The 26,406-nt window shown below is 37.9% G+C and overlaps 1 protein-coding gene across 11 annotated transcripts in view; it reads left to right on the top strand.

The window, feature by feature from the left end:
• Nucleotides 1–26,406, top strand: part of GRIA4 (glutamate ionotropic receptor AMPA type subunit 4) — a 217,151-nt gene that overhangs the window by 47,271 nt on the left and 143,474 nt on the right. For all 11 annotated transcript variants that reach the window (XR_015284792.1, XM_023920399.2, XM_023920413.2 and 8 more), the window contains exon 3: nt 24,221–24,460. Coding sequence is in view for 10 of the 11 variants with exons in the window: in XM_023920399.2 (XP_023776167.1) it covers nt 24,221–24,460 (240 nt within the window). In the remaining variant the exon portion in view is untranslated. The remainder of the gene's footprint in view (nt 1–24,220; nt 24,461–26,406) is intronic.

The following is a 26,406-nucleotide window of genomic DNA, read 5'->3' as shown; positions in this document are numbered from 1 at the left end:
CTAAGATTAAAGAAAAACAAAAACCCATAACCTTAAGGCAGATGAACCTGAAGTTATGGTTTATGCAGGGGTGCTAGAGAAGAATGGACCATCTAGGAAAATTACTGTAGGTCAAACATTTCTATATGTAATGTACCACATTTATGCCAGTGAGCAAGAGCAAATGGAAACTGTTGCAGTTGTGAAGTTCCTCATATGAAAAGGGTTTACAGAGTCAGGATTTGCTGGATTCTGTGCTTGGGTTGTTTAGGTACAGATTCCCTAGTGCTTAATGGGCTAAGATCTACAGACTCTGCTTTGGGTCAATCAAAAGTGTGGTACCAGAAGCTGTGACTCTAGCACATGTAATTTTAAATGCAGGTTTGGAAACAAGAAAGAACTTCATAGTTTTGTAGTCCATTTCTTCTCTTAATTTACAAATATACCTGCTTGCCTTTCTTAGAACCATTTAGGCTTTTTGTTACAATTAAAAACAAACAAACAAAAAACACAAAAAGAAAATTAACTTTCAGAAATCTGTAAAAGGGTCATCAAATTTTTAATTGATCAATTTAAATAGGGCAGATAAACTACTTAGTTTATATCACGAGGGTGCCTAGACAAGATTTTAGTATGGTGTCTTCTGGACTAAAAATCTGTGTGTCCAGGATGTTGTGGTAGATAGGTTGATAACAAAGGCTCTTACTTGTAAATATTGGCTGGGTTAAGAGTAGCTCATCTCTTAGATGGGATGATAGAAATTTCTACTGGTGGAAGAAGGCAGTATTCAGCTATAGGCTGTATTCTTGAGAGTGGCGTAGCATTAACTGCTCATACTTTAAGCTTTACTAATGCAGAAAATTCTGTACATTGGGGATTAACTGGATTTCCTATAGAATTGTGTTTCTTGTACAAATGACTTAAAGGTGTGCCTTTTTTCTTTCAAATCTTGAAGACTTTTTTGTCTTTATGAATTCTACATCTGCTGCTATAGTTCAGTTCAGTTGCTTTGAGAAATCAGAGTTTTTTACAGTGCATAGATTGGATCTTCCAGTGTATTTTGGAAACCTGATGATCTTGGAGGTCTTTTCCAACCTTAAGGATTCTATGATGTCCTGTTGGTGTTGGTTTTCCCCCACCTCATGAAACTTTCTGAGTGTTCAGCTTGCAGTTGAGTGTGTCTGAGGCAAGACAGCTTCCACCTCTGCTTATGGGGCAGTTCATCTACACTTTGGAATGGTTGGATTGAGTCTTCATACTAGTCTTAAGTCATGCATATTACATTCATTCTGTCCTGTTTGAGTGTGCAATTTGTGCAAGCTGAAATATCCTTTCTATCCTTCTCTTCATTTAAGTGCTTGCAGACTAATACTTTCTTATCCTTTAGAAATGTTTCTTCTGATCTCTTTGAGGAAGAAAATTTAGTTTATTTTTTTTTTCTTTGGAATCTTCTTTCTCCCCTTTGCTTCTCACTTTTGTGTTTGTGTTGTTTGGGGGTTTATTTTTAAGAATGGAAATAATCTCATAAAGAGTGTCATTGGCTGACCTTGGCTAAGGGCCACCTTACCAATTACTGCCATGGACAACAGAGACATGATTTCGGGGAAATTAATTAAGCAGCTTTTCTCAGGGTCAGCTGCAGTCCTTCCCTCCTGAGTGCTTCACCTTGGCTGCAGGGCTCAGCCATGCCCTGTGGTGGGGCCCTTGGAGGCAAACCTCAGTTCCCTCACAGTGGTCCCTGGAGCCCTCCTGGCCAGTGCCTGGGTGCTGACACTCATACAGAGAGACACAATTCAGTGAAAACATGCAGAGAAAAGTTCTTCCCAATCCCAAGTACATTTTCTCCATTCTATTTTCTAGTACTTTTGGGCTAAGTTTTTTTTCTGGTGTGGGTGTGTATATGAAAGCTTACTGTCTTGTTTTAGATATATAATTTTTATATTTTTCAAATTATATTATTTAATTCCTAAGATGCTGCTGCTTCTTGCATCAGTTTATCTCCCCTGCTCTGCTGGTTTTTACCTCCATTTTTTTCCCCTCCCACAATCAACTGTTAATTAGGGTTTACTGCTCTGTATTTATCAGAATTACTCTGCCTTTTGGTGACCTGCTAGAGCTTCCCCATAGTTGCTGCATACTATCAGAAGGTCAGGCTATGGCACTGGGTCCATTCACTTCTTCCTCTTCTAATGTGCTTTGGGCATGAACCTGGTTAATGCCCAAATCCTTGCCCAAACCTTGCCTCTTTTACCCTTTTGGACTGCATTACCAATTCCAGCTTGCTTCTTACTGTCCATTGCTTTCAGGAGTAAACATGCTTTTCTTCTTGGACTTCTTTTATTGTTTTCTATGGGCAAAATTGTTTCCATAAGCTTCAGACATTTGTACACTGGCACAGCCATACTACCTGTTACCTTAACCTACTTCTGTTAGGTGTATATAGATATCTCAGGGTTTTTTCCATACATACATATTTAACATTGATTGTGTTTTTTGTACATTTAATATATATGATATATTAATATTTCCTCCCCTTCAACTTTAGCCACCATTATAAACGGTTTAATCTTTCCCAGACTCTCACTGTACTCTTGATTGAAAATTATTTTTTTCTTACTATGTTAGCTATCCTATATCATGGTGGTTTCAAACTTCTCTTTCACAGCTACAGATGACTTAATTACTGGAGTCTTCTGTTGATAGGATAGCTGAGAGTGAACATGGAAATATTTAGACTCTGAAGCTGAGTTTTTTTGGGGGAGCTAGTTAAACATCCCTGATCTGAGAAAAGCTTTGCACTATAAAAGGTGCTAAAATATCTTTGTCAAATCTATCTCTGCACCGTTTATAAGCTGGACATGTGTACATGTACCTGTGTACATGTGGTTTTAGCTTAGTAAAATGTTATCTTCTGAAGTATTTAAAAAAAAAAACCTGCAGGGCTTTGTTTAACAAGTTCAAAAATCTGAGTCACAGAAGTTTAATTGCAGGACAACTGGTATTTTTGTGAAATCCAACTCAACTACTTTTGTCTTACAAAATTACAAGTTCCTGTCCTTTGAAAACTATCTGTTTTGATGCTCTTGTTTCAACTCTTGGCAGTGATGAAGGTGTATGTATTATTCATGATCCTTGAATGTCAGGTGTATTTCCAGTTGCATAGCTCTCAAAGTTAGACTGCTCATTTCATGACAGGTTTTTTGAGTAGCACTAGTGTCAGGTATGACCAAGCCAGGTGTTAAAAAATCCTCGTTCTCCCCTGTTCATAGACATTTATAGAAATAATGGAGATCAAATATTTGTAATATATGGCATATACTTACATGTCTTTAGAATAAATTAAGATGGAAAATCAAAAACACTGTTCTTCCACTGCTCCTTCTTCCCTCTACCCTAGCAGCAGCTCTTGTAATCATCCTGTTCAGGAGGCCAGGGGATATGTTTTACTCCATTGTGGGAATTGAGGTCTGATCAGAGAGCTCTGTTTCAAGTGAGAATGAAAAATTGTCTGAAAAAGGAAATGAATATGGATGAACAGTTCTGAAGCAAATTTTTCTGAGTCAGTTTTAAGAAATGAAATATTTTAATCTTATTTAAAATATAATTACGTGTTTAGATTTTACTGGTGAAAGATGGGAGTCTTCAGGAAGTTTTGAGTAGATGTCAGAGACCTCTAGATTTATATAAATTGTTTTTTCCTAATAATATTCCTATTTAGATGTCAGAAAAAGATAAGTTTTTTAATTGAACTCTACACCATGATATTACCCTTGTGGCTTTTTTACTGAAACTAGAACCATTAGTTCTCATTAGATATTTTTATTGTTTTGAAATTATTTGGTAGTCCTTGGTTTTTGATATGTGGGATCTCAAGAGATGAACAGATGAAAATTAGAGAAAGGTCAGTAAGTAATCATCTGTGTAATTAAAAATACATCATGTTTATGAAATCCAACCCTGACAAATGTCACAATTTTTAATAACTTTTCTCTTGTGTTAAATGCAAAAACCAAAAGTAATTACGGAAAAAAATAATTTGACTGTGTGCATATACACGTGTAACTACCTTTATACCTCATTGTTTGTATACTGTATCATTCTCTGTGTTGTCCCTATTATAAATCTAAAATATGTGCATCATGTAGTAGATGTAATTTAAAGACAGTAGCCTTACAAAAAGAAGATATTTTGTCATTGCCCATGTGATGCAGTACAGCAAGGAGAAAAATTGGAAGCATTTTGGATAAGAGAGAGCCCTCTATCAGAGACTGCTTAAGGCATATCTCACTAGCTGCTTGATTTCCTGATTGCTCAGCATTTTGCAGAAGATTGTAGTTACACTAAAAGCAAAGTTATGTGGTTTTGACAAATTATTCACTATTTCTTTGCTGCAAGGCTAGTGCAGAAAACAACTTGCACTCTCCTGGTTTGGCGCAGAGGAGCTTTTAGGTGAAGCCAGGCGATAACCTCGCTTCACCCGGCCAGATGAGCGTAAACCAAAACACTGCTCAGTGCTGAAGTGTCACAGCACTCAGTGTCAGGCAAATGTAAGCATCAGGAGGAGACTGAAGTGCTGTTGTTTCCCTCAGAAACCATCAGCTCGTTGCTTCATCTCTAAGGAGAAGCATCCCTGTCCATCACACTCTGTGGTGAAGTGCTCGGTGCTGTGACTGCCTCCCCTTCCCAGGTGCCCTGTGTAATAGGAGTGGGGCTGTGCGAGTGGGATGGACCAACAACCAGGATGGTCCAGCTCCATCTAGCTTGGAGGTGTCACCAAGGTTATCCCACCCTGCACCCTGCATGAAAACCACTTCCATAAAGAAAAACAGATGTGTCATTGCCATAGGGGATGGCCTCCTGAAGGGAACGCAAGGCCTGATATGCAGACTGGACCCAGTCCTTAGGGAAGCCTGCTGCCTCCCTGGGAATCAGGTTGAACATGAGAAGAGAAAACCTCCTACCCTGGATATGGCCCTCAGATTCTCAGATCATTATTGATGTATCAGGTAGGCAATGTTGAAGTTGCACCAAGAAGTCCAAGGGCAGTCAAGAGACTTTTTTGCCTTGGGATGACCGGTCAAGGGATGAGGAGCACAACTCATACTGTGTATCCATCCAGTTGCAGGAAATGATGAGGGGAAAAATGGAAAGAGCCAACAGATTCTCTTGAATGTACCTGTGTGATATTCCTTAAATACTAAATTGAAATATTTTTCAAAGACCTGCATCTGTTTTTTTCACAATCTTTATACTAACTGAAGTTAGTAGCTCATGTATAAAGCATGCCCTCTGTCTACATAGCCTCCTAATTTTGTTAATAAATTGAATCTGCTATGCCTGTGTGGGAACTGATTTCCACAGGTGTTCTGTTACAGCTCTGTTCTGCTGCTGACTTCCTTGAGGTAATGCAAAAAGATGGGACAGTAAATAGAGAATAGTAAGACAGGATGAAATATAACCTCTAAAGAGCAAGGCCTTTGCACTATTCTGACATGTCTAGACCTATGCCTTAGGCTGTGTACAGTGTCAAATAATCAAATTCTGTTGTTTAAAATACTCATTGATATATGTTTTATTTTCTGATGCTGTGGGATGACTTCAGGCTAGATTTTGCCCTTGTGTGTGCAGAAGCAGTTTTTACTGACTTTGAGGCAAGGTGACTCTACACAGAAGTGGGATATTGTCTCTCAGGCTTTATGGCAATGCAATTATCTAATCAATTGGAGCCGTGTTTTTGCGACACCTCATAGCGCACCAAATCCATAATAAATGATCAGTCTGGATTTCTGGAGTTAGTAAGTGATTTGGAATAAAACATGTTAATAACATTTGTTAATAACATTTTGGTCTGTGTTAATAACATTTTGTCATGGACTTGTCCATGCATAAGTGGGTGTGACTTTTTTATGTTTCTACAGTTGCCTTAGTCCTGGTCCAAATTTGTATTGGGATAGAACAATATGATTATCAACTGCAAATATGATTATGTCTTAAGTCTGTATTTTCAGACACATGTACATTTGTGTTCATTGCAATTACCATTGATAAGCCTTGGTTGTTAAGTTTTTGGGGTGAAAAGTTTTTTTCTAGTATCTGTGCTAACTTTGATCATAGTAGTTACTTTCTGCTTGCAATGTGCAATGAAAGTTGTGACATTTTCAGGTAAAATTTAAAAGAGGGCTTGTTAACCAGTATCAGTATCCTGAGCTGTATGAAAAGGGGCAGAGACAGTAGATCAGAGTATTACTCACCTTGAGCCATGTGAGGAGAGGCTGGGGGTGCTGGTCTTGTTCAGTCAGGAGCAGAGATGGCTTTGGGGAGGACCTGACAGCAGCCCCCAGTGCCTATGGGAGAGCATCTAGGAGACAGAACTGGGCTCAGTGAAGTGAGGCTGGGTGAGAGGATGAGACAGTGAAAGTAAAGTGAATCAAGGGAGGTTCAGATTTTTATTTTTTTTTAAATGTCCCTGTGAAGACAGGCATTTGAAGAGCAGAACAAGCAGATACATTGTGCTGTTTCTGTCCTTAGAGATTTTCAACCTTGACCAGGTGAAGCCTGAGAATATGGTCTAACCTCAGAGCTGACCTCCTGTGAGCTGGAGGTTGGACCAGAGACCTCCTGAGGTCACTCTCAGCCTGAACTATCCTGTGATCCTGTTCCTACCCTCCAGACAGCTTACTTGAAACCTGCCTGTCTCTATTTGCTTTTTCTGAATTTTGGTCTCAGTTAAAGATAAACAGTACCATGGTAAGAAAATCCTGTGAGGTTGTGCTGAGTTTGTCAGCGCTGAGATCAGAACATTATGACAAGGAACATGGTGCTGGAGGAGATTCCTTTGAGTCTCCAATATAGCCCCCTCTGTCCTCACAGGCAACCAGCTGGCAGGCCATCTCTCTTCTTCAATCTGGAGTGAAGGGGAGCAGAAAATTAGGCAGCTGGTTTGGTTAAACTATCTCTTGATCACATCATGCTTGCACTTAGAGGAGGAATAACCCAGCAAGTGTGGCTGTGAAGTAGATGATTCAGGCATTGAAAACCAAGAAAGTACAAAGAATAGATTTTTACTTTTTCTTATCTCCTCAGTGTGATTTCAGAAAGACACACCTTAAACCCACCTGAACCCGGAAGGAAATTAAATTACCCTACCTAGATTATGCTTTTCCTTAGGCAAAAATGTAACTAATGCATCTCTTTCTTTTGTGAGTAGGTATATATAAGAGAAGCATAGTAGAAGCATAACTACTGTGGAAATGTTAAAATAGGCTAAGAAAGAGACTGTAGAGAAAATCGGGTTTTAAAAGGACAAGTTTTCCGTGCTTTTGTGTATTAGGCCCTTTTCACAACAGCCCTTCTACTTCAAATCAAGCTGTGGAAAATATTCTCTATTTTTCTTCTGAAGCTCAGGTAGCATCTATGTTCCTTTGTTTACCCATAAGCAAAACAAATTAATCAGGCAAAGAGTAGTTAGATTTTGATGTTTGTTGTTAGATGACTGTAGGAGAAAAAAATTCTTTGTTATGTACATTTTTTCTGACTGATTGAGTTTAGATTTATGTCAACATTTCTTTTAAATCTTCAGTTGATTGAAAAGTCTTAATCAGCATGATCAGCATTTTCTAGACTTGAAAAGGTTGATTTTGGCCAGTAATTGCATTTCTCTGTAATAAAATCATTGTGGTTCCTAACTACTGAGTTTTTTGTATGTTAGAAATTAAAATATCATAAAACATTCTTAAGACAAATATAATGGGACTGTTTTAAAGGAAATACATGCAAAGGTAGCATTGAGCTACCAGAAATGAATATTTTTTAATGGAAGGTACTTATAAATGTTAGCAAATATACATTAAGAAATGTGTTAAAATCCTTGTTCAGGGAAAACTTCTATCAAGAGAAGAGTAAGCAAGCTAAGTCTCTGAGTGTAAGGAAAATCTTGCTTTATTAGAATTGTTTTCAGTACATCATGCTGGAACCAATAAAACTGTGGAAAGCCTTTCATTTTTTTTTAATTTTATAGCGAAGAAAAAAAAGATTGAACCTGGTTTTCTTAAATACTCATATTGGTTTCTTTTCCCCCAGTATGCCTGTAGGCAGTACCAATCCATTATTCTAAGGCAGTAGTTTGATCCTGCAGAGCACTGTGGAGAAAAGCAGCGTGTACAGAAGCATTTCTGCACTGGCTGTTTTGTGTGATTGCTTTGGTTCCGCATTACCACAGTCACATTTCATCCACCAGCTCTTCGGCCACTGTTAATATTTTTTTCTCATTTCTCTTTCCTGTATATAGCAACAGATTGACTGGGAATTATGAATGAATATATGCTAATTAAGACAATAAAGTAGTTTAAAGATACACAAATGTTAATAGGATTTGAAATAAGAGGTAGCTTGAGGCCACTGCTGTAACTAACAGGCCATTTAAAAATTATTAGCATCAGGCCCAATGGACCAGTAGTAAAGTACAGCTGCCTTTTTAGTAGAGTATCAGAGCTAGCAGCCCCTAGACCCTGAGCTTTACTCCACTGATCACAGCTGTGAGCTGTGCTGAACTACTTTTGCTTATTCCTGCAAATGCCAGCATAGAAGCTACTTGCCTTACATAATGCCTAAGGTGATATATACAATATTTTATTATTCTTAAAGCATTCTTTACAGCAAATTAATTTCAACACATCAACAAAGGCGTGTTCTTGCATATCAAGCTCTTAAATATTTTAATAAATTTCAGTGGTCTGTTTTCATGTACAAAAGAACGGATTCTATTGCTTGTTTCGTTGACCAAACAGTTCAGTGAAGTGATGGACTCTACTTTGGTCAGCCTAAAATCCAAAAATAAATAGAAAAAATAGAAAATAGAAAAATCATAGGATGCAATTGAGAAGGCTGCTGTTGCAACAGCAAAAGAAGTTTACATATTTTAAATCTTTTGTGATTAACATGATAAAAAAATAATTGTAAGGGCGAAGCCTGTTTGACAGTGTGCCTCCTTTTCCTCCAGGCCCCACAGAAAACTCTCCTTTGGTCCACTCACAGAGATAACAGGATGCCAGCCAAACAATCTCAGCTCCCTTCTTATCTGTCTTCTTTTCTAAAACTATCACCAGAACATTTGCAAGCTCTGTAGAAATCCAAGTTATAGATAGTCCATTTCGAAATGCCTTATGGATGAAGACCCATTCCTGCCGAAGATATGAGAGAGCAAAATGAGAGGGCCCATGCTCCTGTTTTAAATTAGCGAAATTGTGGAAATACTTAAGATGGTGCCTGAAAACCAGGGATAGAGAAGATAGAATTAGCTGAAATCCCAGGAAGAAATGGAGAGAACTGAAAACATTTTTGTCACTGGTTTTTGGGTTTTTTTTGGTTTTTTTTTTTTAAGCATTTTCCAACTAAAAAAGTCATGAGCTCTACCTTCAGAAGGTGTATTTTTTGTGAAATTAAGAAAATTCATTGCATGTAGAAAGATGTGAATTGGTGCATAAAACTAAATATTGACAGCTGCTTTACGCTGGGAGCAGCAATGCCCTCTCACTTAAATGGTTTAGAATATATTTTGCCATCTTTTTGTTGTGCTTTATAGACTATTGTTCTCATTTATAACCTCAAAACCTGACAATGTCATAGGAAGAGAGAGATGGAAACAGCATTTTTGCTGTTGTGTCACAAGCAGGATGGGAGCTGAAATATCTGCATCACAGTATGCCTAAGGAGAGCAATGGGGAGATAGTTTTTGAGAAGCAGTTTGATTTCTTCAGGTTTATGATTTTAAGTCAGCAGGTTGTACTGACTTCTTTTTGTCTGGTTGCAAGAAAGATTCTGGTGCTACTGTAGTCAAAAGTGTAATAATTGAATTTAGTAACATCAGTTGATTTTAATGCAAGTTAGCAGTTTTGCTCTTGGAGGACAATACAAGGTATGCTAAGCAATTTCTGCCTGTGGAAGGTGGTGTTGGGTTTCAGAATGGCTACTTGACTCAAGGGGAGATGGGTCATGCCAAGCATTCAGAACCTTAATTCTACAGTCTGCTTTTAGTTTGGAAGCCGTTAAGAGCTTTGGTTTTGGGTAAAGACACCATTTTGTTTAGTGTTAGTACAGAGTTACAAAAGAGATGCTCTTTCATAACAGAAGTTAATTATTTAATGTAGAAGTTAATTATTTCACGTGAAAAATTGTTTTGTGTGTGGTAACAATGCTTTGTGAGACAGCATAAGCATTCTCCTCTCATCGACTGCTAGGTCCTCACACAATAGCACATCTATTTCCCTAAGTGTCTCTTACCCCAGAATTGAAATGAAATAAACTCTACTTGTTAAACAGAACATGGAGAAATATGTAAGACAAGTATGTTAGACACAAAGTGATGTACTTTCTTAGGCTTATCTGCATACTTCTTTTAGAGACATCTAAGCTAACATCTGTCTTTTGGTAGTAGAGATTTATGTGTTTAAAACAAGCAGCTGTACAGAACAGAAAAGTTTGTGACCCACAGAAACAGAGAACATAGGTAGACAGGTAAGCTCAGGCATGTATTAAATTTTTTCCTTAAGTCTTGTTTTAACTGAAAAGAGTTATTTAGAAAGCATACCCCATTCATGGCATTTGACACTGAAAACAGCCTTTCATATCAAACAGCTGGAGCTTGAAGTCATTTAACACAGGGCACGGCCAGAATATATTTTGCACTCGGATCTGATCAGGCTGGTCTTCCATTTAGAAGGGAAATGGCTTTCGCTGTAAATAACTTTAATCAAATGGTTCATCTGTATTTTATTTTTAGAAAAGTAATTCTTTCTTCTCATTACTTTAGTTATTATGTGAGACCTATAGCTATTGAAAAATGTCTTTTATACATAAAAGAAGTTGAAAGATTAGTTTTTTAGAGAAAGAAAAAACAGCTTGATGGCAAAAATGGAAGGCAGTGGAACATGCATTTCCAATCATCCACGCCAAGCATTTGACTTTAAAATCTCCAATTGTTACTGTGGCTGATTTCCACTGGCATAATCATGAGAGGCTAAGAAGAAGCCCTCATGAAATGAGTAGAGGAAAAACTGCAAGGCACACTGGGAGAAAATGGACAGAGGGTAGGGGACTAGCTTGAGGTTTTTTAGATTTTGGAATTCTGGTCCCCCGCAGACAGTAATTTCCTAATGTCATTTTGATCAGACATGTTCACACTAGGCAGAGTCTACATCTGAAAAAATTCCTTGGCTGTGAATCCTGAATTATCTGGGGAAAAGAGGCAAGCTACGAGAAGCTGGAAAAACCTCAGTGCAATGAGATGGTTGAAACAATGATGCAACATAAAGGACCAAGTACAAGGACAGAAAACACAAACTGAGTGTTCAGCATGAGATGTCTGAAGTAACCATGATTCCCAGATGTATACAGTCACCCAAAAAGGCTAAGATCCAAACTTCTGGAGAGAAAATCTCTTGGTATGGGTTTGGTTTTGTGAAGTTAAGAGTAATAATGCCTAAGATTTTTGAGGGAGGGCTGCAGTGTGAACTACAGAATGATGAAAGAAATCTCAGAGAATCCTTGCTAAACAGGCCAGTGATGGATAATAAGGGTATCTACAGTCGTCTTACTGATTCTTTGAAAATATTTTATTCTTTACCCTAATTACATGAAGAAGTTAAGTGTTAGCATTTTGGTTTTCAGAAAACTGCTTGTTTTTTTTAAAACTCAGAAGAGCTAATTGACAAGTCTATTGGAAATTAAAATAGGAGTTTGAGTGAAAATTTAAAACTCCTTGGCTTTCACTTCTCTATCCTTCCAGGTACCATTAAGGCAGTTCAATAGATCAAGGCTAGGAGAAGCAGTGAAAACAGAAAGATGATACAATTTATGAGGTAATTCTGAGCTGTTGGAAGCACCTAAGTTATGAAAAAGCCATCATTACCAATCCTCATGTGGAAGAAGAAACAATCCAAATAATAATGAAGTACATTTTAGATGTACATGGCAAAGTAAATTTCACATTATTTTTAAAATTTATTTACTCTTCGGAGCACACTTGCACTATCACAAAATAAAACTCACGGGATCTCTTATCCACTGTAAGTAAACATCCTCAAATGTGGATAGACTAATAGAACAATTGGCACTTGATGGGTGAACATCTTCATCCCTGAAATGACAGCTCAGAAGATCCTCCTTGCTTGGGGAAGAGCTTCAGAAGAGCCTTGAGCACTTTGTCAACAACTGCTGTCCTGCCAATACCTAGTAACAGGCTGCAGAAGGAAACAGCAGAATTTTTCTAGATCCTCTGAAGTTTTGTCTCTCTGATCAGGTTGTAAGTAATCTCATGATGCAATGATGCACGTTCCATTTATCTGACAGTAACACTGGTTTTGAGTTCTGCTTCCTACCATCAAGATGAAGGAAGTAAGGGAAAGACAAGCAGATTTTTTAAAAAATATGTATTTTCAAAAGTATGTATGTAAATCCCAGCTTTTTTTTTTGTACTGTAATTAGTATGTGTAATTAGATAATAGTGGTTATTAACCCATAGGAAATTGGGGAAAAAAAAAATCCAGGTAAGATTTTCATCACATATATCCTCTTATAACGAAAATTGTTTTCAGAAATTAGAAACCATGTTTTCAGGATCTTTAAAAAATTCTTAGATCTGGGAGTGGCCAAGGAAGCAGTGTTTTATTTAATGTTATTAAATCAACATCATGTGATGGATGTCTGTTAATCTTATTGAGGCCAAAAAGAATCCATGGCTTCACTCATTCTAAATAGTAAAGAGCAAAGTGAGAGAACTTACTTAAGATTATATCCTTGCACAATAGCATGAATCAAAGTCAGCAGTGATTGAATTGGATAGTGAGAACTCCTGATGATGTAAAATCAGTTACTGAGCAGAGAAGGTAGAACCTCCACCTGGGCCAACACATTCCAAAGCCTGGACTGGACAGAGATCATTGCACTTCAGGGGACAACCTGCGTTGGCTGGAAGATTGTTAAGGTGGACGAATGAGAAGCTGAGAAACAGACTCACCAACCAAAGAACAACAGTTCTAGTGATGGATCAAATTACATCACTCCCTAAGGACAGACTTTAATTCTAAATATAAAACTACAAACTAGAAAAGAAATAACTCAGTGTCTTTCCTGCAGTGGTCAAATTGAAAACAGTATTTGAGGTACAAATTGTGGTAAAGCCTTCACCAAAAAATTTAGGTTAGGAGACATAGTGTATGGCTTCACCTCACAATGAAATGCAGTTAATTCCTGTCAATGACAGTTTTGCTGGCAGGAGTACTGCAAAATTAACATGTATTTCTCCAAAATGAAGAAAAAAATTGTCGCTATTTTTTTTCTGTATACTGCAAATAGTTCTTCTTATGTGTAAGAAAAACCTGTGATTACATAGCTATATATAAAAGCTATTTTTATGTACTTAAGTGCATGCTTCATAAGATACACTCCTATTTAAAACTGATAAAACTGATTTTTTTTTTTATCTTTTTCTTCTGGAAAGAAAAACTTCTTTTTAAATACGCCTATTTTTTCCCTTTTCAAGATAAATTAAAAAAAAAAAAGCTACTATTGTAGAGAATTGGGCCATCAAAGGATTACTTCTTAAAACAAAATCAATATTTTTCTTTGCTCTGTTTCATTAAAATAGGATATGTAGAGTGCAGGGACAGGTTTTATAAAATATTAGATTTTGGGGGTAAAACAAGCTGCAAATTTGTTTTGTCTACAAGGAAATGTTTGGATGAAATTCAAATATGAACTGAAAGAAGTAATATGTCTTGTAAAAAAATTAATCAATCCAAGAAAGACAGAAAATGTTTAATAAGAGAAGCAAGAAATGTTTAATCACACAGGCAATCTAGATAAATTATCAAACAAGATTTCTCTAGATATTCATTTAATGAGGATGAGTTTTTCCTTTAGATGGCAATCTGAAAAGGTGATAGGAATTTGCAAGAAAATCTCTAACCACCAGGAGTATCAGAGGTGAAATATTCACCTCAGTTAAGCAACTGAGAATTTTACAATTGATTCCTTAAACTAGTTTTTAACTGTAGTCCAGTCTAATTTTCATGCAATCTGTTATGCCTCTCTAAGCTTTTATCCAGAAGCAGAAAAAAATATTTCAAAGATGGCTGTAGAGACTTTGTCCTTGAGGAAACCTGCCAGTGTCATAGGAACTTCCTACCATGTTTAACTTTTTAAAAAAATTCTATGGCTCCGAAAAGCTTGGAACTCTCACATGTTACTGATATTTTTATCAGCTTTTATAAACAGCCAAAAAGGAACTTCTGTACCAATGTGGGTTCTCATTCATGTGACTATGAAAGGTAAATGCTGCATGTGGATTCTCTATGGGAGAGCTTTCAAAAAGAAAGTTTTGGCAGAGTTAGGGATACGCACGTGTATGTGTATTGCCAGACAGCTATAAATATCAGATCCATGGAGTGCACAGGACTGGAGGACAAAGGCACAAAGACTGGATGATTTATTGTAGACAGAGCTGTAAAGTGCTTTTAAAAATGAGAAAAGACTTGTTAGTGTTCAGCAAATGTGAAATTCATGAGGGGTGTTCTATCAAAGAAATTATCCAAGGCACAGAGGAAAAAGAAATGTTGTAAATAAACCCAGTGGAAATTTTTTTCTTGTTCTGTAAAACCATTCCATTGGATTTAAATGGTGTGGGAATTATATATTAATGAAAATAAAATAGTTTAGTGGTGCCCAAGTTTTCAGATAGAAATTATTTAAAGATTAAAACAGTTTCTCTCACAGAAATTTGTAAATGGCCAAGCTCATATCAAGAAATGAGAGTTGTGAGCACTTTTAAGGAATATGGAGATACATGATCTCTGTGTGAGAAATACCTGGAGCCCCTGTGACAGTCATATGAAATGGACCTTAGAGAAGGGCAGATCCAAATCATGTTGGATCTAGGGATGGAATGGGAATTAAAAATACAGAAGTATTTTTCCTAAAGTGAGATTGTGTGAACAGTTTTTAATCTATCGATCTAAATGTAGGTGCCGAGCCTTTCATAATTGTGTAGTTTTGTTTTGCAGTTAAAGAGAGAAAGGTACCTCTAGTGGATAAATCAATACACACAATTTATCACCCATTTTAAGATCTGTCTTCAGAATGTACCTTTTTTCTATTTTAGAGACAGAAAAAAACCTCCAGAAATTAAACACTTGACTTTTGGGTGGTAAGAACCAGGTGAGACAGACTCATTCACTCTCCCTGTGTGCCCCTATACATGCAAAGGCACACATGCTTGTTTCACAACTTCTTTTGCAATAGGCTTGGAGGAAACTTTAATCAATTTATTAATTTGTGGAGAGAAAATCTTGCCTCCCTGTGAATTATTGAGAAATGTTCAGCAGTTGGATCTACAAGCCAGTCTTGCCTGGTCTCAGTGGTCTTCTCTTATTTTGGGCATCTCTCAGGGTAACCTTCTAAAGTTAATTTTCTGTAGCTTAGTGATCTGTTATAAGACATTTTACATAAATATTACATAAAAAGTTTAAATTTATTTTAAAAAGAAAAAATACTGTGCATGTTAATTAAGCTCATTTAATTCCATTTTCCATTGAGTAGGCAAGAAATGCGCTATCCCTTTCTGATATTGTTTCAGGAATTGTCTTTTAGAGACAATACACAAAAATGATTTCTGGAAATGTAACAATTAATTAAAACATGTAGTAAGTTTGTATCTTGTGTCGCAATATGTTCTCACATCTGCAGCTGAACAAACAGAATTGCATTTCCCAAATTAGCATTTGATCTAGCATGTTAAACCAAGGCTGTCATTGTACTTAGGAAAGTATTTTTAAATTAGCTGGTAAGTTGCTTAGAAGAGAGTACTGGAAGGAACCAACTTCTGTGAGTAAAAAACACTCATGAATTTTCTGTGTTCAGTGGACCTGTCTGTTGAATTCCAGTTAAATACTCTTGCACACTTTTTAGTATGTGCTTAATCTTATGCATACAGCCAAACACAGTGACTCTCAGGACAAAGGCTTTCGTGGTTTTAGGGTTTCAGAATTTACTGTGGAACTGCAAGATACAGTCCCACTGGGTATAAGGTTCAAACACATTGGGGTAGCACTCAGAAGCCACATTGAGGCAGCTGGACCATTGTGCTAAGTTTTTTACAGATAGCTAACAGGAGACTGACCTTCCTGTCAAGTGCTTATAGTCCTCAATATAATAGACAGTTTAAACCTTGAAAACTGAGACATGGGAATGCAAAGTGACTTGCTCCAGGGGGTGAATTTAGTTTCGGAGATTTGGTACCCAACGTGCCAGACTTCTCATTATGAAATATCTTATTATAGAAGGACAAGTGTTTGAGAGGGATAAATACTCAAGAGGGTAATATATGTGATTCATTGTTTTTTGGGGTTTTTTTTGGGGTTTTTTGTTTGGGTTTTGTTTTGTTTTGTTTTTTGTTTTTTAAAGCTAGAAAGATCTTAATGTAGTCTTTTTTTGTTCACCTCAATGACTAATACAGTGTTAAATTTTAGAGTAATAAGCTGGTTTTGGTGAAAGTAATGCTGTGATATTATTTCTGGTTAGAATACTTCAGATATGTTGCTACCTAAGATGTGATATATGCCTCCTAAATGCAAGATAATTAATTTTCTTGAAGAAGCTTGTGATCAAAAGACAAAGGTAGATGATGATTTAGAGGGTGCAGAGCCTATAAATAGAATACAAATAGGGTTTGTTGGATTATTATTTTTATACATTGGATTATATATTAACTATATAATTTGTAAAAAAAATCTTGTTTCCCTTTTGTCCTATTTTGGTTAACTGTATTTAGAGGTATCCTACTCTACTCCAGACAATTTTTAAGATAGTAGTAAACTGGTCCTAATATATCTATAATGTTTTTCATCTACCCACTTTATGTAATGCTGTTTTCTCTTTTATAATCCTGTCTGTCATCTTATATCAGTGATTTAGTTCAGCTCATTAAGTTCATCTCAGTGTTGGGAATTTTTTCTTAATACAAGAGCATAATTCAGTATTAAATCAGCAGTCTCAAACACAACTGAGGAAGAGCATATGTGTTTCAAATCTGTTCTGGATTTGGGTGCAAGATAGTTTAAAACTACAGAGGGATAATTTAGATAATTTCTCTTTTAGTTCCAGAGCTGTAACAAGCCCTGTGTCTTCTTCCAGGAGGTGGTGGTCAGTGGAGTGGTCAGGAGGAGGTGGATCAGGGAGCACAGAGGAGAAAGAGACTGTTGGGATGATCTGTGCAAAATGAACAGAAGGATCTTTGGATATTGTAACAGGAAACACCAATCTCAAAGCTACTTTAGAAATACTGTCTAATCTCATCTCTGATGTCAGAGCTCTCATGGACATAAATTGATAAATCACTTGATCTTGGGAGGCAGGTTCATATTTAGATTAAATGATTCTCCCTTCTGTGCTTCATCTCACTTGTAGAGCTTGCATATCCATATGGGTAGGCTGTTCCTCTTGGAAGGAGTTCCTTAGGTTGGGAAAATTTGCACAGTATTTTTTGCATCAGTGCTGGCAGGTGCACAGCAGCTGAACAAAATTGTGTGTATGACTGTGACCCATGAAGACATGGATCACTGACGGCATTGCAGACACACCTCAGATTAAAATCTTCATGTACTATTACGGTGGCAGAAGGAAATGTGACTTCCTCAATATACTTTTAGATTTGTTGCTCTCTGGAGTTTACCAGATCAAAGGAGAATAGAATAAGCTAAGTTGGAAGGGATCCTCAAAGATAATCAAGTCCCACTCCTGGCTCTGCACAGGACCATTCTCAAAAGTCACACCATGTGTCTGAGAGCAGTGTTCAAATGCTCCTTGAACTCTGCCAGGCTGGTGCTGTGACCACTTCCCTGAGGGGCCTGTTCCAGACCCCAACCACCCTTTGGGTGAAGAACTTTTTTCTAATACCCAACCTAAACCTCCCCTGATGCAGCTTCAGGGCATCCTGTCAGGTTCTGTCACTGGTCACCAGAGAGAAGAGATCAGTGCCTGCCCTTCTTTTGCTGGGGGGAGGGGAATACAGGGACAGATTCTGGGAGAAGATGCCAGGGGCCACTCCTATGTCAGAGTTTTCAGCCAGCCCCAAAATGGATGTGCTGGTGGTGAAAACTGAGCTTGCCGGTGATGCTGTGGTACCTCAGTGATAATGTGTTTAGTAAAGGATAAAAAGCACTGCATAGGAGCCCTGAGAGAGTGGAGTGAGAATATGTGGGAGGAGCAGCCCTGCAGACCCCCAAGTCAATGCCAAATTAGGGGCAGGAGGTGCTCCAGGTGCCAGAGCAGAGATTCCCCCACAGCCCAAGGTATGGCCCATGGTGAGGCAGCCGTGCCCCTGCAGCCCATGGGGATGCATGAGGATGCAGGGATCCACCTGCAGCCTGTGGAGGATCCATGCCAGAGCAGGTGGAAGTGACCTGAATGAAGCTGCAGCCCACAGAGTCCCCACTGAAGCCAGCTGCTGGCAGGAGCTGTGGCCCAGTAGAGAGAGAAACCCACACTGGAGCAGGTTTTCTGACAAGGATTGTGGCCTTTGGGGGGACAGTCTCTTCCTGAAAGACAACTTCTTGGAGAGTGCCTACAGTGCCGCAGTGCTTGAAGATCTGAATCCCATGCCAAGGGCCCATGCTGTAGAAGTTTGCAAAGGACTGTATCTCCTGGGGGTATTGGGTGAGCAGCCTGAGGAGGAAGGAGAGTCAGACACAAGTTGACTTGTGATCAAGACTGATCACAATCCCTAATTCCTGTTTGGATGTCCAAAGCATAGGAGGAAGGGAACAGAGGGCAATAAAAGATGTTCTTCGTATCTGAAAACTTCCACAATGCAAACTCGAGTCTTTCAATTTTGGCGCTTCCATAGTTTGTGTTTTTATGACAGATCAGTGTGTCTGTCAGCATATCTGTAATAGCTAACTGTGCCAGGCCTTCCCACACAGGAGTTGAAAACTTAGGGAAAAGCATTTCAAAATGCTTATTCCAGAATCTGTGTCCTGGAACACCCAGGGTCTGTGACTCATAACTGATGCAGATTCTGTCACGTTACTTCGGTCTTAGGCTGCAGGTCTTCCAGGTTCCTACATACATGGTTCCTATACCTGGTGCCTGTTTGCTGCTGAGCAAAACACATTGTCACATTGTTGGCAGGCCACCTGTACACTACTTATTCTTTGTAAATATATTGTTTATAGAGGATTTAAACTATGTGGGTATAATTTAGAAATAAGGAGTTGTTGTCATTTTTTGATTTTTGTTTTTCAAAATAAGGTTTGTGTTTTAAGTGAGGGACTTGTCTTCAGAGCAGGAACTTTGTGAAGTATTTTTCTTATAGAGAAAGAAGACCACATCACTTGACCGTGTGTCTCAGTAAACCCTTCAACATCCAGAGTTTTTTGTCATTTTGGCTTTATGATGTCTTTTCTTAACTGAAGGTCCTGTGAGTTTTAAAGTGATTATACTATCACGTAGTACAATCTGCTAGAATAGAACACATCTAATTCACATTACAGCTACTGCAATAACACTATCTTGGCCATTTAAGGTGCATTGCCATGTTTTTTCTGGAGTCTATTCCAAGGGGAACAGGCTGGGTGGAGAAAGGATTGAGGAGCAGCCCTGGGGGAAAGCCTTAGAGGTGTTGGTGGATGAGAAGCTCAGCATGTCTCAGCAATGAGTGCTCAGAGCCCAGAAAGCCAAAGGTGTCCTGGGCTGCATCCAGAGCAGCGTGGGCAGCAGGGCCAGGGAGGGCATTCTGCCCCTCTGCTCTGCTCTGCTCAGACCCCACCTGCAGGGCTGCAGCAGCTCTGGGGTCCCAGCACAGGGAGGAGTCAGGTGGAGTTCAGAGGTGGGACACTTGTTCCCAGGGCTGGAGCTCTGTTCCTGTGAAGGCAGACTGAGAACCAGGTTTCAGCCTGGAGAAGACTCCAGGGAGGCATAATTGCAGCCTTCTCATACCTGGAGGGAGCCTACAAGATAGATGAAGAGTCTATTTACAAGGACATGTAGTGACAGGACAAGGGGGAATGGCTTTAATATTTAAGAGGGTTGGTTTAGATTAGATACTAGGAAGAAATTCTTAACTGTGACAGTGGTGAGGCACTGGAAGAGTTTGCCAGAGAGGTTGTAGACTCCTCATCCCTGGAGATGTTCAAGACCAGGTGGAATGAGGCTCTGAGTAACCTGATCTAGTGGCAGGTGTCCCTGCCCATGACAGGGGTATTGGAACTAGATGATCTCTAATGTCCCTTTCAACCCATTCTATCATTCTATGAGTCTCACCTCTGCATTCATCTCATCTTTGGTGAGACCAGTGGCATTGCAAAATCTGCAGAAAATAGTATATATTATATATTATTATATTATATATAATAATATATATAGAAAGTTGTCAACTACAAAGAGTTATCTGCTTTAAAGAAAATTATTCAATATTTTTCGAAGTACGCTCATAAAAGTGTATTTGTCACTGCTTTGTATTTATGAGGGAAAAAATACAAAATTTTCTTAGAATGCTAGTATGCCACTGTTTTACCAAGCATAATTTAGTGCATTTTTAATAAGTAAGATGTCTTTAGAAGTGTAAGAGAAATGGAAAAAGAATTGGAAAATTCAGGTAGTCATGTTTGCTGGGAGGCATTTTCTGAAAACGATAGTGGAGCTGGAATGCAAATCCTCATGGCTTTTCTGATTTTGTGGTCGCTGCTGATTACTGTAAAATTGATTCAGGAATGTTGCAGCATCTCTGCATATGTTCAAGCATCATCTCCATAGTGTCACAGGCATTTTTCTTCTCTGTGGGTTTTGTACTGAGTAAGAAAAAATCTTAGCATATCAAGAAGCAAAGAAGGACACTCTCCAGTTATTTCCTAGTCTTGATCTCAGTTACAATAGCACAAGTTTTCTTGGATTGGCTAGTTCAGAACTTTAATGGTATTCAGATAACGTTTTATCACATTTGGATTTAGACTGGGGCAAGGATAGTTTGCTTTGAACATGAAGAATTATTATTCTGTTACTCTAAGTTATAAGTACTTCAGGGTCATATTATATTATTTAATGAAATTTCAAGTTTGACTTTTTTCTCCATCCTGAGAATTAATTCGAGCTTTAAGTCCACTAAGTGTACAATTTCACAGCTCACCATTGATTTCTTGAATTTTTCATCACGTGGATTCCTACTGTAAGGACCACGTGTTACAAAAAATACTCTGTGCCCCTGTAAAACTGCAAAGTACAACAACAAGGAGCCTTAGGAAGGATTTGCCTAAACAAGAAACATATTAGGTAACTACCACTTACATGAGGTTTGTGTTGAATTATTTCAGTTGTCAGAGTTAATTGAACTATGTTTAAAAATAGAGAAGGCCTGCCATATCCTCACAGAAATACTTGTAAATAATGGAGAAATCCCTTTGCAGAGGAAAGTAATGTACAGGATGTGACTGAATGAATGATTATAGAATGAAGATACAAGAAACAAGTGTTTAAAAAGGATTATTAATAAGAAATATTGTGTTTTAAAAATAGGAGATATAAAGGGCGTTTGCTGCTGAAATGAAAGCCTAAGTTAGGGCTTCCACTGAAAAATTGTAAACTTTTAAACTTTAAAAGGACATTAATACAACAGTCGAAGGTCATTTACATATTTAAATAAAAATACAAAAAATAAGAAAATAATTGAAGCTGTTCTATATTGATGATGGGACAGAAAAGTAGGAAAATCTGGTTAAAGTTTTCAAACTAATAGATATTTCACATTGATTTTCACTCAAGGAGAATGTTGATCTTAAAAGAGGTGTGATGACTAATGAGAACAGAGAAGTCACATCTTTCTTCCCTGGTTCTTCAAGAAGTGGTTTACTGAAGGGCAGATGCGGTAGCAAGCACCTCTTACTATAGCTGTTAAGTAAGTCGTGATATATCTGATCAGTGAAGTTACAGAACTGATTTTGATGTGAAGAAAGCTTTAAAATATGGATATAGACTGAAAATGGCATAAAATGCAACCAGGAGTTGCTAAGGTAGACAGTATAGCATCGATCTCTATCTTCCAGCTGCCAAGAGAATGTAATAAAATAGACATGTTCTTAAGAGAAGTGATTTATGGAAATGGAGACAGAGTCAAAAGGCAAGCATGAAACTGTGGAAAAGATGGCAACAAATTTTGGTAGAAGAGGAGGTACCAGGCTGGAGAAGCACATTTACAGGAGAAAGATTATAAGTGTCTAATTTGACAGTAGACAAAGAAATAAAAAGTCAGGGTACCATGATGGAATTTGCTGGAGAGGCAGGTAAATTGAGTAGAGCAGGTAAAGACTGTAAGCATAGAGGTAAATAATTTTAAAAGAGTGCAAAAATATGTATGGCATGATGGAAAACAAATTATAGTGACTAATTAAAATACCCTGCTATAAGCAGAAACTCATTGTTTGCAAATGGCCCAGGAGGAAGAAGGAGCAGACTTTTCATTCCAGCCTGATCATCAGCCATCACTGAGGTTCAGATTTTAGAAAAAAATACAGTATCATCTTAGGATATGTAAGAAAAAATATTTTGTGGTTGAGATGGTGAAAAAATGTAAAAAATAGCGGGAAACCTTTAATTGAAAGTCTCAACATGTTGGTCATCTGTGTTCAAGCAAGATGAGATGGAGCTGGAAAAGCAGAGAGCAAAGTTCCCTGTGATGATTAGTGGAATGACAAGCCAATCATTTGAGGGGTCTGTGGGAATCTATTTTGTGTGGTCCAGCATATAAAATATTAAGAGGGTTTGTAAGAGATGTGTATATTGCAGGTGAACTTAGGTTCAAGAAAGAAGAAAGGAAGAAAGCTTTTGAAAAAGCTTTATTGATATAAAATCTGGCTATAAAAATCATTAGGATGAGAGCCATAACAGTGGAGGAGACTATAAAATCACAAAACTGCCCTCAAGCTACTTACTCCAGTTCTGGCATAAGAACTGGGCAAATCACCCGAGTCTTAGGAGAAAAATGCACAATTTGTATTTTCAGCTCTTTATGCAGTAAATGTAATATGAAAAGAAATTAAAGCTGAAATGATTTGAAATTGCTAAGGGTGCACATCGTACGCTGAGTGTGCTGCACATGCAGAAGACTCTGAATTCCAGGCTAGTGGGAGAGTGTCTTAAATTTTCCCACGTTTAGGCAACATGTAAGAACGGACTGTGAGAAGAGAGGATCTAGAACAGGAGAGCATAGGAAATACTGAGAGGAAAGCATAGGAAATATGATGATCCTCTAACTGACTGTTCCTTTCTCCAATTTCTGTGATTCTGGGTGAGGTAGCACTATTAATGATCACAGTTTCTAATAACTTGGTTTGTGTGTAAAAAACTGGGATGTTTTTCGCTAGACCCTTTATGAATTGATAGAAATGCAATAGTTACTCAAGAAAATACCCATATGCCTGCCTGTATGTGTAGAGATCAGCAAAGTCCTTACCCAGTCTGATGAAATCAAGAGAGGTCTTTCCCTATGTCATAAATTAGTCCAAGAGCAAATCAAAACTCAGAATATATAGTCATTTGTTTTCTGGTTTTCGATTAGCAGAGAGTAGAAACAAAAGGGTTGGGGCAAAAGTCAGATCATATTGACTTGCTACATTTTACTTAAACTGCCCTCTTAAAGTCAAGGAGATTATTCATGAAATAGGTTTTTACTCAATGTCTCTAGAAGTGTTTTAATGTACCACAAGGGCTTCCTGCTTAAAAGGGAGCAAAGGTTCTACATTGCTACAGTTCAAAATGTCCAAATTTCACTTACAAGGTCAGTAACATTTTTTTGATAATTTTTACATTTTAGAATGTGAACATTTTTCAGTTCAAGGTAGTGGAAATGCTCAATGCCTGATACTATGCAGAGCTATGGCTAAAACAGTATGTGTTGATTTTTTTCACTGGTATGCAAAAACACATTATTTTTTTTACATTTTATGTTGGAGCAAAGCTACTTAGATACTTTAGTGTTCTATAAATAGGATAAGAATGTCATGAAATGTTATTTAGATCTTTACTTATTGGTTTCCAGAATAAAACAGATGTGAAAATTGAATGTACTGTAGATAATGTAACTGTAGATAACATAAGAATTGCTAATATTCACATTAAAAATTTGGGGATGTTGGTATGTGTAAGTACATGTTTACAGATTTTGTCACTACTTAAACTCTCTTTGTTTGTTTGTTTGTTTCAGTTTGCTCCCAGTATTCTAGAGGAGTTTTTGCCATTTTTGGACTATATGATAAGAGATCAGTACATACCTTGACCTCATTCTGCAGCGCCTTGCACATCTCCCTCATCACGCCAAGTTTCCCCACGGAGGGCGAGAGTCAGTTTGTGCTGCAGCTGCGGCCGTCCCTGCGGGGAGCCCTCCTGAGCCTGCTGGATCATTATGAATGGAACCGCTTTGTTTTCCTCTATGACACAGATCGAGGTAAGCTGTGACCCAGCTTTCTTATCTGCATCGTTCCAGTGACTTTTGCAAGAGCTGTGAACTTTTGTGTCCCATTGAGAGCTTGGGGAGCCAAATTTTAGAGGGCCTTTGAGGTGAAATACCTCTGAGTAGCTGTGTGGCTGAAGGAAGAACTCCTTAGTCTGCAAAAATTGGGTATTGGATTCACATAGCATAATCGACCAGCCAAAGCCTGTGCTTTAAGTCTAGAATACTAAAATCTTTAAACTAACGGTAGTGAAACATAAACACAGTTCAATAAGCAGAATGTCACAGCTGTAGTCTCTCTTCAGTTCACTTTTTAAGTGACAGCAGTACAGAGGAGGAGAGAAGAACACCACTTCTCTGCATCTGCACTGGTGCAAGCTGAGATGAGAGTGAGCCTGTGGGACTTGCAGGCTTTGGAAGGTGAAAGCAGAGAAAGGCTCTGCCCTCGGGCTGTGCCAAGTAGTAGAGGTCAGAGGCAATACCTGCCAGGTGTCCACAGGTCAGCCCATCTTCTTTCAGCTGGAGCTACTCCAAGTGATGGACTACACTTTTACAAAATATAAAACTAATTACAGAAAAGGGTGCATTTTCTGTCCACAGTCTCCATTCCACATCCCAATGCATCTCAGAACTGTTTAAGTGGTAAGAAGCTAAGTGCATCACTGCGTGTCACCACTCAGTGAGAAATTGAGGTAAAAGCTGTTCCCCGAGTTGTGTGTTCATTCTGCTGGCAAAGTCTTTGTTTGTGGAATAGGACTGAGCCAGCAGAGCTGAGCTTCTGCAAAAGAGGCAAGATTCTTGTGTTGGTGGCTTGCTTTCAGGGGGGGAGCAAACAGCATAGCTGTAGTCAAATAATTATTTTACTACAGCTGTTTCAATATACTTCCCCATGTGGACAGTCTATTCCAGAATTAAAGTGGATTTATTCCAGTATAATTGCTCTGCAGAAGAAAAAGGGAATTACACAGACTTAACTAAATCTGTTTAATTATTTGATTATGGATATATAAGTTATTTTTCTCATATATACAAGCACTACATTTTAGTGAGTTTTTACCTTGATATACTGCCTAAACACCCGAATTTGAATCTCAGTAATGGAAGAAAATGAAAGAGTTTATATTGTTTCATATCTTTTTGTTTGTTGTTTTTAACTAAATATTTTTTGTAATGCTTGCTGGACCCATAAAGGAAGTTCTGGGAAGCATTCTACAATGTATTAGGTAACTGGAAAGAGAAAAACATAGCAGAATTTTAAGGTATTTCTATGAAAAATATAGTTATGGGTACTAAGAAAACAAGCACATAATTACAGATTTGGTCTTACAAGTTCAGCAGATTGTTAAGCAAAGAAGTGCACAGCCTGCAGTTATTCTTCTCACCTAAATTCACACACTTAATTAGATTGAGACATCATTTTTAAGCAGGTGATATCACACCAAGGACAGTTTCAGAACAGTCCATAACAGCATGGTTAATAATTAATTCTTACGGCACTGAACTCAGCCACTCTGGACTCATCAACACGTCTTTGATAAAGACGTGACATTTTCCAGCTTGGATTCAGGGGATGCTACATTGGGTAGACTCTCAAATTCTGAATAGGTCTCATGATGCAGTTTCATCCAGGAGAAAATAAGATTTAATGTATATTTTGGTATTAAGAGTACATAAAGACACATAGTTGTTGAGTAAATTTTCACCATCTTTGAACAAGACAAAATTTCAATGTGGATCTGAGATACACTGTAAAAAAAAAAGCATTACCTTACCCTCAAAAGTAACTGAAAAAAAAGAAAAAAAAATAAATTATGTTGAATCAAAGAATATCTATCAGGGAGGCCAGAAATTACCCTTGTCCGTATTTTTGTCAGAGATCCTTCCTTTACATGCCAGATGTCTCCCTGTTTCTCTGAGCAGCCCCATCAAAGCAAACTGAA

This window comes from Cyanistes caeruleus, chromosome 3 (assembly GCF_971803275.1).
Source record: "Cyanistes caeruleus chromosome 3, bCyaCae1.hap1.1, whole genome shotgun sequence".
Lineage (NCBI taxonomy): Eukaryota > Metazoa > Chordata > Aves > Passeriformes > Paridae > Cyanistes > Cyanistes caeruleus.
Note: the sequence above shows the minus strand (reverse complement) of the source record. Positions and strands in the feature narration are given on the sequence as shown.